Source organism: Diplotaxodon limnothrissa, linkage group LG6 (genome assembly GCF_057381915.1).
Source record: "Diplotaxodon limnothrissa isolate DT_005_m linkage group LG6, D_limnothrissa_male_GT1.1, whole genome shotgun sequence".
In the NCBI taxonomy this organism is placed as follows: Eukaryota; Metazoa; Chordata; class Actinopteri; order Cichliformes; family Cichlidae; genus Diplotaxodon; species Diplotaxodon limnothrissa.
Window position 1 is genome coordinate 9,420,047 of NC_140601.1, and position 14,135 is coordinate 9,434,181.

Here is a 14,135-nt window from a genome sequence, read left to right on the forward strand (position 1 = left end):
CTAACCTCGTATTGTGGATGGATTATCTCAGCATCCTGCCATGCGATTACATTTGTTCCTGATCACCGAGAACACTCACATTAACGTTTATGGAGTGGAAAAAAGTTAGCTTGTTTATATTATGCTAACATAGCTGTGTCGCTAGCGGTCACGTAGCACATCATTATATACCAGCTAGCCAAACTTCAGTAACCCTACAAACGTCACTGCTGTTTAGTTTTCTGTCTTCATTTATGCTGGAAGTGATAGCAGAGCTGTACGTTTGAATTTGTTTCCAAAACCCTGCAGTCAGGACATGCTATATTGTATTTAGATAGAAGCTAGCGAGCTAACGCCCTGCTAACTTCTAACTCTGTTAAATGTCATAAATTCCGTTTTCATGGATGCCTGGATGTTAAACTCAATTGTTACACCTGGTAGAGCAGAACGCTGATCATTTTATTAAAAATGAAAGACTTTAGACAGTTTTTCAACTCTCAGTAATGCCATAGTGATCGTTTGATATATGGACCTGCAGCGGAGTTTAGACCCAGACACGGCTAGTGAGGTCAGACTGAACAACCGGATAGTTCTATCACGTGCACGTGTACACGTTGACAACCGTAACCATGGCCGCCGAGGGTATATAAATGCTTCACAAGGTTCCAAACGTCTGTTTACACTTGCTCGTGGACTTGTTTCGACCTGCTCCAACCTCAGCCTGTGGAAAGCTAAGTTTTGCAAAACATTTTACTGGAAGCGGATATAACTTGAACGCATAACAAGTACTTCATCTGTCGATCGTTTGTACTTGTTTTTGTTTTTCAAGTTTGAAGATGGCTCACCGTGGACCCGGACTCCCCGACTGTCACCTGGACTTCGCTGCAGGTACGTTTGAAAATTTCTTTAAATGTAAATTACTGTAATAATTTAACAAGTTCCAGTGTGAATATCAAGTTTTAACGTGATCAAATATGTGTATTCAAGATTGTTTCCCGTAAATTGTTTGTATGTTTTAAATTTTCCGGGAGAGGTGTAGAAATTATTAACGACTGATGTATGAATATGAAAAAAGGTGTTACTTTGACTTGAAGGCTTCAAATTTGACACTTTTCTTTAAAATGAAATGGTTAAAAATAGCTTAATGGACTAAAATTTGTAAAATGCCCAAAAATCAGTTTCTGTGGTAACGGCATCTTCAAGATGTCACGGGTCAGAACACGCAGGCGTAAACACACAGATCCAGGTCCCCTCCTGACATCCTTTTCTTCTCCGGATCAAAGGCTTTATTGACATAAACTATATTTTTTCTCTGCTGCAAAACACAAAGATAAAAAAATACAAATAAAATAATATCAAAAGAATATGAAAACAGTAGTAATAATGGCATTAAGACCCATCTTCTGTTACGGTAATGCTTTTAACCTTATTAGATAGCAGAGAGAGATATTGTACACAGGGATATTTACACAGGGATAGCATGTTTACCACAGATTAGATGTATCTGTCCTCACGGCACATTTCTAAATATGTGGATTCTGAGTTAAGAGTTTCTGTTTGTTTGTTTGTTTGTTTGTTTGTTTTTGACTTGACCATCATTTTCAGACATACCTGCAGAGCTTTGTGTGTGCAATTCTTACTCTTGCCAAGGAGGTTGTGTTTTTATTTTAAAAAATAAATAAATAAATAAATATATATATATATATATTATAGCTTATGTATATATATATTATAGCTTATGTATATATATATATTATAGCTTATGTATATATATATATATATTATAGCTTATGTATATATATATATATATATATATATATATATATATATATATATATATATTACATTCCTAATGTTATTTTAAAATTGTTTCCTCACAGGGCGTCTTGACTATGTGGTTGAACGCCCTGCAGAAGCTCAGGACACTGATACCCAGCGTATCAGCGAAGGTGAGTATGGTGAGTATTTTATCCCTCTCTCACCCTCACCTTCTTCTCATGAAGCATCAGATGCAGATGTCGGTGAACAGCAAGGTGAGTATGGTGAGTACCGCCCCTACTTACCTGTAGATGATGAAGAGGTGAGTGAACAGACTGACAGTTCATCTGACTGGAACGACTCAGAAGAGTGGGGGGATTGGCTTAGCGATGACTCTGGGTATGACACCATGGATGAGAGAGATGATTCCCCTCTCATCCGGGAGCACCCTCCAGAGCCGTTTTGGCACGATTGGCAACGTCCTATTGCTCCAGGTGCTGCCCCCATCGCCATGCCGCCTTTCGGCCAGGCCAATGCCCCACTCTTCCCTCGAGTTGTTGCCCCAGTTGGTGATCCGCCAGCTGCTCCTCCCTCAGCTGCTCCTCCCCCAGCTGCTCCCTCTGCTGCTCCCTCTGCTGCTCCCTCTGCTGCTTCTTCCTCAGCTGCTCTCTCTGCTGCTCTCTCTGCTGCTCCCTCTGCTGCTTCTTCCTCTTCTGCTCCCTCTGCTGCTCCTTCCTCTTCTGCTCCCTCTGCTGCTCCTTCCTCTTCTGCTCCCTCTGCTGCTCCTTCCTCTTCTGCTCCCTCTGCTGCTCCTTCCTCAGAAAAGAGAAGCAGAGAAGACATCTGCACCGAAGAGGTAAGTGCAAAGAGGTGCAAGGTGAGTGACCAGTTTGATGCCCCTTCAACATCCTCAGGTAGTTTTAGAGTCAGATGTTTCTGGGAGAGGCTTTTTAACCTTTCCCTTGATGACAGTGACTCTGATTAGTTTATGTTAGAATGTGTTTTTAAACTTTGCCTTTGTGTTTTTACAGATATAAGAACATCTGACTTGCACATGTGAAATGTATTGTTTTTTTCTTGAATAATATATGTTTTTCCCAAGCCCTAATTCACCATGCAGGACAAAGGTAAGTCTGTACTTAATCTCAACACAAATAAGTAGAAAAGGTTTAAAAATGATGCAGTGAACTGACTGTAGTCTCTTGTTTTTACATAAGGTATAGCCTGTGGCTAAGAATTCAACACTTCAGACACTCAATGTCCAAGATGGAGCAAACACCCCACCCAGAAGACAGCCTTACCCCGACCAACCCGATGAGAAGGATGGATGACCAAGTGAAAAACGGGAGAGTGGTGCTGTGTTCCAACTATGTAAGTTATCACCTCACATTGACAACAAACTGTATTGAAGACAAAATTCTTCCAATAGTTGGTATAAATCATCATCCTATGTCAGCAGCACTGTAGGTTTAGCTTTATTTATATTTTTCATGTGTATACGTTGGGTTTAAAATTGCTTTTTAACAACATACTGCAGCTACCAACAATGAAAATGCTGTTTTGTGTTAAAATGACGTCTTTCTTGTGTTATTACTTTGCAGGGCAGCTGAGAGTGGACAGAGCTGCACAGAGGACCAAAGATCCACTCTCAGCACTTCATACCTGACTGGCCACAGCACCAACCCTCCTCACCCTGGGTGAGGAGGGTCCTGACCCCGCCTGCACAGAGGGAGTTGTGAACATGCACTTCTGTGTTGGTGGGTTTAGGATCCTCCTCACACTCACACTGATGAAGACTGTCACTGGAAGATGTCTCCATTGCATCAGCAGGACGTAAGCATTTGTAAAATATTACAGTTTGTGATGTTTTGTACATATTTTTATTGCATCATTTAAAACTATGAGATATAAAATAAACCAATTTTCATAAAATTTTCTGTGTATTTAGTTGTTTTCTTAATAAGTTCTTTGGAACGTCATTGCAACCTGTCAGCTTTTTATTGAGGATTTAGAAAGTTGCTGGTGGCCCGAGTGTGTAGAGTGGGGTGTTGTTTTTGTCACATGGTGAAAGTGACCTCATGGGGAGCAAAGAGAACAACTGAACAATTTGGGGATTCACAGACTTTCGTAATCGCTAAAAACAATTAATAAAAATTGTTCTGTGTGAACTAAAAGCTCAAATATAAACCATCCTGACACTGACACAAATGATCTGCTGTTTATAAGCAGGACAGTGTTTTCATGAGCCTGGATGAAGCTAATTTGCATGAGTTTAACCTGCTGGTCAAAAACTTGCATGACTCTGATATCACTCTAACTTTCTTCTGTTTATTTATTCATTTTTGCTAATTGTAGTAGATTAATATGTTCACCAACTGATTCTTGGCCTGAATGTTTGAATGTTTGCAGTTTCAGGTCCTACTGATCAGTTTTAAGTATTGTAGAAAGTGAGCAGCAATTGAATCAAGTCCTGGGATGAAATGGGACAAAAGGGTAATGTGACAGCCACATTAGTTCCCTTCCCTCGTTTAACAATGTGTAAGCAGACTGCTTTAACCTGCAATTTACTGCATGTTGTTAGGCTGCATGGTACAACCACAGTCTGCTAACCACCCGTGGTGATCGAAGGTTTTGAGGTCTTGCTTGAGCTACTGATGAAGTTTTATCAAAGCTTGTTAAGTTTCCCAACCACATTTTATCCTGATGGTCCAAGGCTTAAATCTTTATGCTCACAGACGTACTTCTGTAATTAATCAGTGACCGATTTATTACTTTAAGTTACAGTGTGAGGGGCATTAATGAACATAAATCAGATTTAACTCAACTTTTGCCTCTGTCAGTGCGCCCCAGGGCAGCTGTGGCTACAATGTAGCTTGCCATCACCAGTGTGTGAATGGGTGAATGACTGAATGTAGTGTGAAGCGCTTTGGGGTCCTTAGGGACTGATCTGATCTGTATCTCAAAGTATCCTTGGACACGATACTGAACCCCAAACTGCTCTTTCATGTGTCCATCAGAGTATGAATGTTAGATAGAAAGAACTTAGGTACAGAAAAGTGCTTGTATGAATGGGTGAATGAGGTGTATAAAGTACTTTGAGTGCTTGAGTAGAAAAGTGCTATTTAAGAACAAGGATGTGCAAGAATTTGCTAGACACGCTCTTCTTTTTCCAAAACTAAAAATGTTATTTCAAATTTGGCAGCCTGTGTGTCAAAGAGACTGAAGAGTAACTAAAGGGCAAAGTCCAGGAATACAGCCAAACTCAGGAGATCAGTTAGGAGCACAACTGAGCAAAGGTGATTCAAAAAAATGGAGAGAAACTCTGCCATGCAGTGCCATGCTGAGCAGACTGGTTTACAGCCACAAGAGAGACTCAGTGTTCACAGATCATAAAATCTTCAGGGAGCAAAGCTCTCAGAGAAGCTATAATGCAATCCACAGATAGAATACAGTCAATAAGCTCCAAGTGAAATGTTAAACAGTGCATGGATAGCTTTTTGTTCAGCTTTTTCTTCGTATCCTTTTTCCCCCTTTCTAAAGTCTCAGAATCAGAATCAGAATCAGAATACTTTATTGATCCCTGGGGGAAATTATTTTTTGTTACAGTGCTCCATTTTAAACCAACAACCAACCTCTTCAGAGGCTTTGCAATTTGTCAAACAGCAGCTGGTAAAAAGGCTTTTGCAGTGAGGCAGGGAGCCTGTTCAAACCAGATTATGCTTGATTTGATGACTGCAGAGAACTTGGGGCTGACAGCTCCGATTCGGATCGGTTCTCCCTTGAAAAGGCATTAGTGTGTTCTGTCATGGCAGGATTTCTGTTCAATGTGCAGGTAGATTGAAATCAAAGGGCACCAAAGACACCCAAACCTGAGGGATCATTACGTGACACCCAAAGCATCTGAGCAGTCTTATTCCTTCATCTGTACCAAATTACTCAGATTCACAGACGTCGTGCACAGCAGACCTGCAATACAACGATGAATAACAGGAGTTACGCCTGCGTTTGACAGGTCAAAATGTCACAGGGAGCAGTTCAGTTAAGTTTCATTCCCCTCCAGAAATCACTTCATGCATGATTATCAGGAACCTTTGAGTAATGACAGCACTTAAATGAGTGTTTCCTTACCATATTCCACTTTGTCACCAAGTTTTAGGATGAGAATGTTTTTTTTCTACTTTATTTTTTTTTATATCGTTGTTATTATTTCTGTTGTAATTTGTGTTTGTTTTTTGTTTGTTTGTTCAGTTTTTCAGCCTTGTTGCATTTTTTTCTATTTCCGTTGTGTTTTATTCAACATTTTGCAGGATTTTGCAGCTTTTTCTATTGACGGGTGTTTTCTTCAGGGACACCATATTATCATTATCTTTAAAACTGCATTTGAAACTTAATGCTGAGTTTTTACTTTCTGCAGTTGAAGTTATCTAAAGAAACTGTGTGTGGGTGCAGCTGAAAAAACGTCTTTTGGCAAATAACACAGAAATTCTGAAATCCTCTACTGCTTATATCAAACAGAATAAAAGAAACCAAAGCTAAACTCTAAAAGATTATTTATTTCAGCTTGTTTACAGTTATCCACACCTCACAGCTTTTTATGGGTTGATAGTTTTCCTGATCCAATCTGCATACTCAGGATCACAGAGGTCCATGAAGGCAGCCGGTGCTCTGCATACAAAGTCCGGATCTCCCACAAAAGAAGAGACCCCATAAATCCTGCCATTATGAACCACTCCTCCACCAGAGTCTCCCTGCAAGACAGAAATACAGTTTCCCAGTTTTATAAAATCTTTCTGTATTTTGAATGTTTAATAAATGCAGCTGTGAGCTGAGGGATCATGCAAACTCACTCGACATATATCTTTCCCAGGACTTTGTCCACAGAACCAGTGCTGATAGCTCCTGACTCGGTGGACCTCGGGGAATTATTTCTGTAAAATATCATTGAGCTCTGTACAGCTGACAACCTCAGTCTCTGCACAGTGAAGAGAGGGTGATTCACCAGGTTCTAGAAATAAAGGGACAATTAGTTCAGCTTAAAGCACTTTTTTAGAAAATGATGCAGATTTGTATTTTATGCAGAAATGCAGCAGAAAGAAATAAAATGGTCTGAGCTCACAGGAAAAGCTTGTTTTTACTTTGAACACATTAGAAATGAAGAAAAATACAATTTCAGTACAAATATCTGCAACATCTCTTTACTAATAAAGTAACAGTTTGGATGGTTTGTTTTCTTTTTTCTTAATACAACAAATTTGTTAAAAATCATCTTACTCCTTTTCTCATTAGCTAGTCCAGTGGTGGCACCATAACCTGCGACCTCAACTCTGGAATGACACAAGAAGTGTTTGGACGCTTTTCTCTCCTTTTTTTGTCAGTTACATACAAATACATATATTGATTGTTTTGCACGTTAACTTTGAAATGTTGCCCTGAGGCCTGTACTATGAAGCAGGATCTCATCTCTCCAGGTAACTTCAGAGTTCTATATGAAGGATTTTGACTTCTTACCAGAGAAAATTGTAAGAGTAACCCTGACCTGCTGTTATATTAGTTATGTCCTTTATAGAGTTTTAGTCACCACTTTATCATCACGCACCACACCTGGCTAGCATGCTTGCACTGTGCTTGCTCAACGCATTGGGACACCATTCAAGCTCACTGCAGCACATGCTACTTCCTGTTTTAAAGGGCCTTGTAGCAGCCCTTGTTACATGCGTGGGCACGGAGCATGAAGCAGAAAGCACAGCTTAAAAGAGAAGTTGATATACCCGGCGGCGTGACACTGACTGGTGTTTTACGTTTTCTCAAGCCAGCTAACGCAAAGTAAGCCAAGCCTTGTTGAATTTTCTTTGTACTATATCCCTCTGGTTAAGTTCAAGCTTAGAGATCATTTGTCCAGAAAAGCAGCATCACCATTCCTGGAAGATCCCTTGAAACTTTCAACTTTAGACCCTCCTACTGTACTACATGGACAGTGGGAGGGGCTAAAATTCTTCAATAGCATTTTTTCGTAGACATTTTTCAGTTTGCAGCCTATGTTTAAATTCTGTTGTTATATTAAGTTTTATTTTCTCTTAAACTAATAAACAGCAGAAAGTTTGCAGCTGACAGAATAAAAGCTGAAACTGTCTTTCAAACATTAATTAAATGAAATACTTAATTATCCATCCATCAGATTCTCCTGTGTAATGATAGGTCGTGATGTCAGTCAGGATTTTTGCTGTCTTTTTTTTTTTTTTTTTTTTTTGCCTGTCCCATTTGGTTCTTTAACCATCAGAATTGTTGTCTGAAGACCAACAAGGATACCCAATGGATTTACTTTGCCAAATGGATCATCGTGGCATTGCCGTATTGGTCCATTTGGTCGATCTTTGTTTTTATTATTTATTATATTTTATTTTCAGATTTTACAGACGGGACAGACATGAGTGAGGGATAGGAAAGGAAGAAAGAAAGAGGAAGGAAAGGAGAAACAGAAGGGGAGAGGGACAGTGAGAAAGGGGGGGGAGAAAAAAAATCTCCTGGATCACCTGTTGAGAGAAAAATAGAAAACAAGCAAAAAAACAAAGCAACATACTAAACACAACACCATCGCATTAATCTAGCTAAGTGTAAACAGCAGTAAATACTAAATATTCAATGTTGTTGTGCAGCACGCAGGACAGATGTGCTTCGAAGTAGCGGCCAAGAAAGGTGTAATTTGGGTCTACGAGCAGTGAACACCCGTGTACATACCTGTGTGGATCAGCGCGCTTGTATTCCAAAGGTTTCTCCATGTAACGATCTGCTAGGGAGTGTGGGGGGGCCACAGCCCCGTCCTCCAGGGTGTGAAGCGGGTATGGAGGAGGTCAAAACTCCAGACATCCAGAGGCCCCCAGAACACAAGAGACCATGGAAGACCAACAGAGGGGCAGCCGCGCCACTGTTCCAGTAAGAGCTGAGGAGAGTCCCAGATGAGGGTTCACTCAGCAGCCGCGGAGCAGAAGCCAGGGGGAGTTGCAGTGACGCGCCCATGAGCTCCGCCGGCCCCCAGCTGCGCCTGAGTGACCGAGCCCCAGGCCGAGAGGCCGGGGGCACCCCACCTCCGAAGGGGCCCGAGCGAGCCCCAGGCCCCAGGCCCCGATAAGCGGCCACCAAGGAGTGAGCCGGTGTGTACCTGGACACCCACCCCCAGACACAAAGAACCACCAACGCACCGACACCTGAGGGAGTCCGCCACCGGCAGGGGAAGTGGTGGTGGGTGGAGATAGGCCTCCAAATCTTGGAGGGCCTGAGGTGTCCCCAGAGAGGTGGCGTCTGATACCCAACCTGACATATAGACACAGACATACAGGCACACACAGACACAAACATCCATTCCCACCCTCATGCTCTCATGTGCACTTACTCCACACTCAACCAACGTGGAGACAGACATAAAGAGACGCTGTACACACAATCACACTCCCCAAGCGTACTCTACAAACCGGGTCTAGGTACCCTTGCTCCTGGAGGGGGGAATTGCACCCAGACCCAGGTGGTGTTACCCTTTTCCCTGCGGTGGGGAGAGGCAGACCACCCCGACTCCGTAGCAGCAGGGAGGCCCCACACCCCAGACCGCAGTCGGACGGCCAACTTCTCCTAGCCCTCCCGCTCCAGCAGGCCGCAGAGAATGGGGGTGGGAGAAGACTCCAAACCTCCCTCCACCCGCTCATTGTAGTGTTGATGCATGTGTGTTCTAAGGTGCAATTAAAACCCAGGAGGGCATAGAGCTACCTGCCAAGGAGCAGCAGGTAAGCGCATAGTCCCTCCTGATAGTCTTATTGAACAAAGCATCTGAAGTTCTTGCACATTCATATAGTGCTTTTACTACTAAGCAATTTTCCACTCACACACACACACACACACACACACACACACACACACACACACACACACACACACACACACACACACACACACACACACACACACAACACTGGTTTTTCTGCAGCAGCTGTTACTTTCAGTCTGTATTATGCATTTAAACCCTTCATATTTTTCTAATATTACAGTTTTATCTTCCTTTTTAAAACCTGCACTGCCAGTATAGTTTATCCACATCCATTAGGATTGAAAGCCCTGGTTAACTTGATAACCAGGGCTTTCAATTGATAAGCAGCTTCCTGTGAGTACTTATCCTGATTCCCACTGTTGGGATAAGATAAAGGAAATATATTCTACATATGCTGAACTCACTTCACAGCACAGAGCTCAGGTCAAGAAGAAACTTTAAGAAAAAAAACTTCAAAGCAAGAAACTTTGAGCCACAGGAACATCAAAGTATCATTTGAATCTAAAACTGAAGTTAGCACGACGTATCAGTATCTGTCAGAACACATGAACCTGAAGCAGAAACATCCACAACTCACAGTCAGGTAGTTTTATAGGATGGATATCAGAGCTGCTAGTAGCTGCAGCAGCATGATGTCATGAACTCTGCCTGTGCTGGTGTCTTTGTCTGTATAGATCTCAGCTTCTGCTGTTATCTGCACTTCTTGTTCCGGACCCCCTTGATGCACACTTAGATTTGCAAACATGGTCCTGCATGTGCACAGCAAACATAAAACATGATTACTGATGGTCACCATATTTTATTTCTCATCTTGTCTGAATGTATTTTACTTTTTACTGAATAGCAAAAACATGGCTACTAGACATTCCTTGGGTTAACAAGTTTTAGTTGCTGCTCTGGTCTCCTCACCCTCCTGGCTTCAGACGGTGAGCTGCAGAATCCAGCGGTCGCTGATCAAAGAGCCTCCACACAAGCTGGAAGGTCCATGTGGATAAACTGCTCTGAGCTGTACATGATACTGTCGCTCACATTCATCACCTCCAATGACTCTCTTTTGCAGAGCGACCTCTGTGTTCGCCGTCACACCTGAAAGAGGAATCCCCCGCCCACCAGGTCACTGCCAGTTTTTCTTTGTACCTGTAAAATATCTGCTCTCAGAAGTAAGGCAGAACCACGCAGTGAACACCAGAGCCATTAAATATAGATACTGTAGCTGAGCACTCGCTGATACAGAGAAAAGAGAAAAGGGCACCACACATAGTGTTGCTGCCATTCACTCTCTAATGACTGCATTTCAGTTTATTGGACACTGCATAGTCACATAGTGTCATTATGAAGCTTTATGAACTGCAAAGCTGCAAAGCTCCACACATTTATGCAAAGTTACTTATCGTCTCTTTTTGCTTTTGGCTTTCATAAAGTGACAGAAGGGAAATGAAGGTAAAATATTTCTATAGAGAAAGTGCTTCACAATAATAATCAATAAAAATAAATACAAACATTAAAAGACAATAATAATATCCACTACCTAAAATTAAGCCTGTACAAATAAGTAGAGCTGCTCTTTCAAATATTCAGACCGCAGAGATCAAATGTAATATTAGTGCATTCCATAGATTATCAGCCAACAGCCTTGAAGACACACTTAGTCTCTTTTGGTTTTCAGCCTAGAACGAGGAACCACCAGCAGGTTTCTGTCAGAAGACCTCAGTGACCTGCACCTTATAGATGGAAGCAAATGAAGTTTGATCTCAGCTTCATGCTCTTGTTCTGCTCGTGCTCTGATTTGAATTACATGTTCTACACACTTCACTGTATCTCACTGTCAGTTTGTCAATTTGTGACATTAATTCAGAGGAATGTGGTGTAAACCAATGATTTATAAACCTAAAACAGGCCATGATCACTAACCAATGCTAACTTTGAGAAGCAATGCAGAACATATTGTGCCCTCTGTGTGGCTAATGGAGCTCTTAAGAGTAGAAGAGCAAAACAAAAGAAAAAAAAAACCTCGCTCACGAGTCTGCGACTGCGTGCTGACAGAGAGCGAGTGGGTTACCTCTGTGTGACTTCAAGCAGCAGAGGGTAAGGCTCTGACTGTGGTCTGCATATATGTGCCGAGCAGCAATTCAGAATACCCACCGTGCACAGTTTCTGTGAGGTTTGGCATAACTCGATGCATTGAATCATTTTCATATTATACAGACAGAATTATGCAGTAAGAACCAGCAGTTAAATATAGAAACTGTTGTTGAATACTCACTGATACACAGAGGCAAGAGAAGAGGCAGCAGACACAGTGTTCCTGCCATTCACCCTCTAACAACTGCCTTTCTGTTGAGCAAACACTTTGGCGACAGTGGGAAGGAAAAACTCCCTTTTAACAGGAAGAAACCTCCAGCAGAACCAGGCTCAGGGAGGGGCGGGGCCATCTGCTGGGACCGGTTGGGGTGAGAGAAGGAAGACAGGATAAAGACATGCTGTGGAAGAGAGACAGATTAATAACAAGTATGATTCAGTGCAGAGAGGTCTATTAACACATAGTGAGTGAGAAAGGTGACTGAAGAAGAAATACTCAGTGCATCATGGGAATCCCCCAGCAGCCCACCGCATTGCAGCATAACTAAGGAAGGATTCAGGGTCACCTGGTCCAGCCCTAATTATATATTTTGGAAAGTTTTAAGCCTAATCTTAAAAGTAGAGATAGTGTCTGTCCAAACAGGAAGCTGGTTCCACAGAAGAGGGGCCTGAAAATTGAAGGCTGTCCCTCGTATTCTACTTCTAAATACTCTAGGAACAACAAGTAAGCCTGCAGTGTGAGAGTGAAGTGCTCTAATAGGGTGATATGGTACTACAAGGCTTTTCAGGGAGTTTTTAGGACATCCTGATAATAATGAATTACAGTAGTCCAACCTGGAAGTAATAACTGCAGCTTCACTCTGAGACAGGATATTTCTAATTTTAGAGATGTTGCTCAAATCGAGGAAAGCAGTCTTACATAGTTGTTTAATATGTGCATTGAAGGACATGTCCTCGTCAAAAATCACTCCAAGGTTCCTCACAGTGTTACTGGAGGCCAAGGTAACGCCATCCAGAGTAAGAATCTGGTTAGATGCCATATTTCTAAGATTTTAAGGGCCGAGTACAATAACCTCAGTTTTATCTGAATTTAAAAGCAGAAATTAGAGGTCATCCAGGTCTTTATGGCTTTGAGACATTCATGTAGTTTAACTAATTGGTCTGTGTTATTTGGCTTAGCTAAGCTAAGGTAGCAAATTCCTAAAAATACAGGGAGTGAATACAAGAGAGTGTGCTTCGGATGAAGCAAGTGAAGATTAAACTATGAAATAAGAAGTTATCTATAAGTTTTTAGTTATTTCGGCTATCCAGATAAGCTACACAAAAACACAACCATGTGTTGGAACAGGAAGTGATAGGAGGTGAGAAAAATAACCTTAGGACAGGTGAGATTGGTCAATGGTAGAGCTATTTTTCTGAAATTACACACGTTAGTAACGTGTGTAATTTCAGAAAAATAAAATAAAAATAAATAAAATAAAAATAAAAAATAAATAAAAATAGGAAGACACAGTGCTGGTTCAACAAGACAAAGTGGACAAGTTTACAACACCATTCAACGCAACACCACACAAAGTTGTAAGCAGAACTGGAAACCAAGTCATTATTGAATCACCAACAGGAGCTCGCTATCACCGGAATACCACACATGTGAAGAAATACGAGACAAATGAGACCAGAGAAGGACACTATGACACAATACCTGAAAGGGAGGAAGGTGAAACACCCACAAAGACTGACACCTTCACTCCAACACCACAAGAGGGCTCCCAGGGGCCAGAGAGACCAAGTAGATCACAGAGGGCTAAAAAGATACCCGAGAGGTTTCGTGATTTTGTGGTGAAATGAACTATAATATGTTAAGGTGAAGAGGTAACTTACATTTGGCAAGTTTCAAGTTCATATGTGTATTTCGACATGTATATATTGAAAAAAGAAAGGTACATGTGTGGTGAGACATTTAGATTATATAATTGTTAGAAAGTAAGACAAGAAGAATGTTCAATGTTGGGGGAAAAAAAGACATCAAAGTTATTACAACTAAAGTTTGAATCTAAGGAAAAGGGGGGTGTCATGTATTGATATGGCTATGTCTTAATGTGATGACCTTTGAACCGGATGTGGTTGTCCGAAGGAAGCCCCGTTAAGTGGCTAGTTGTAAGATGGACAGTGTTCAATAAAGCAACATAAAGACCGTGCTTTATGTCCTGATTCAATTCAGAGTGCTCTGCCTAATTTAGTAATAAGGTGGGCACACAACAAGTGGGCTTGACTTTTGCGCCTATTGGCTGATCGTTTACTATCGACTAGTTTTCCTGGATACCTGCTCCGCGGACGGCTGCCACAGGTAGCAAAAACGTGCTAGGTCAAAGGTCAGGGAGGATGGCGGACTGGTGTGAACTTCAGTCAATTCTGCTCATTTTAGCAGATCAGATAGAGAGGGTAGATACATTTACCTGTAGATACTGTTTTGAGTCGTTTAGATGATGTTTCTGAAATGCTTGGG

At 41.6% G+C, this 14,135-nt stretch overlaps 1 protein-coding gene across 1 annotated transcript; it reads left to right on the plus strand.

Moving 5' to 3' along the window:
- Window positions 1-815: 815 nt before the first annotated feature.
- On the plus strand, window positions 816-2,722 carry LOC146630083 (uncharacterized). Its single transcript, XM_085355586.1, has 2 exons — window positions 816-867; window positions 1,860-2,722. Exons 1-2 carry the CDS (start codon window positions 816-818, stop codon window positions 2,720-2,722), a joined length of 915 nt encoding a protein of 304 aa, XP_085211712.1.
- Window positions 2,723-14,135: the final 11,413 nt, after the last annotated feature.

Coding starts and splice junctions, on each gene's coding strand:
- LOC146630083 (XM_085355586.1), top strand. CDS start 816: ATGGCTCACCGTGGACCCGGACTCCCCGACTGTCACCTGGACTTCGCT. Junction 868..1,859: donor TCACCTGGACTTCGCTGCAG/GTACGTTTGAAA, acceptor GTTTCCTCACAG/GGCGTCTTGACTATGTGGTT.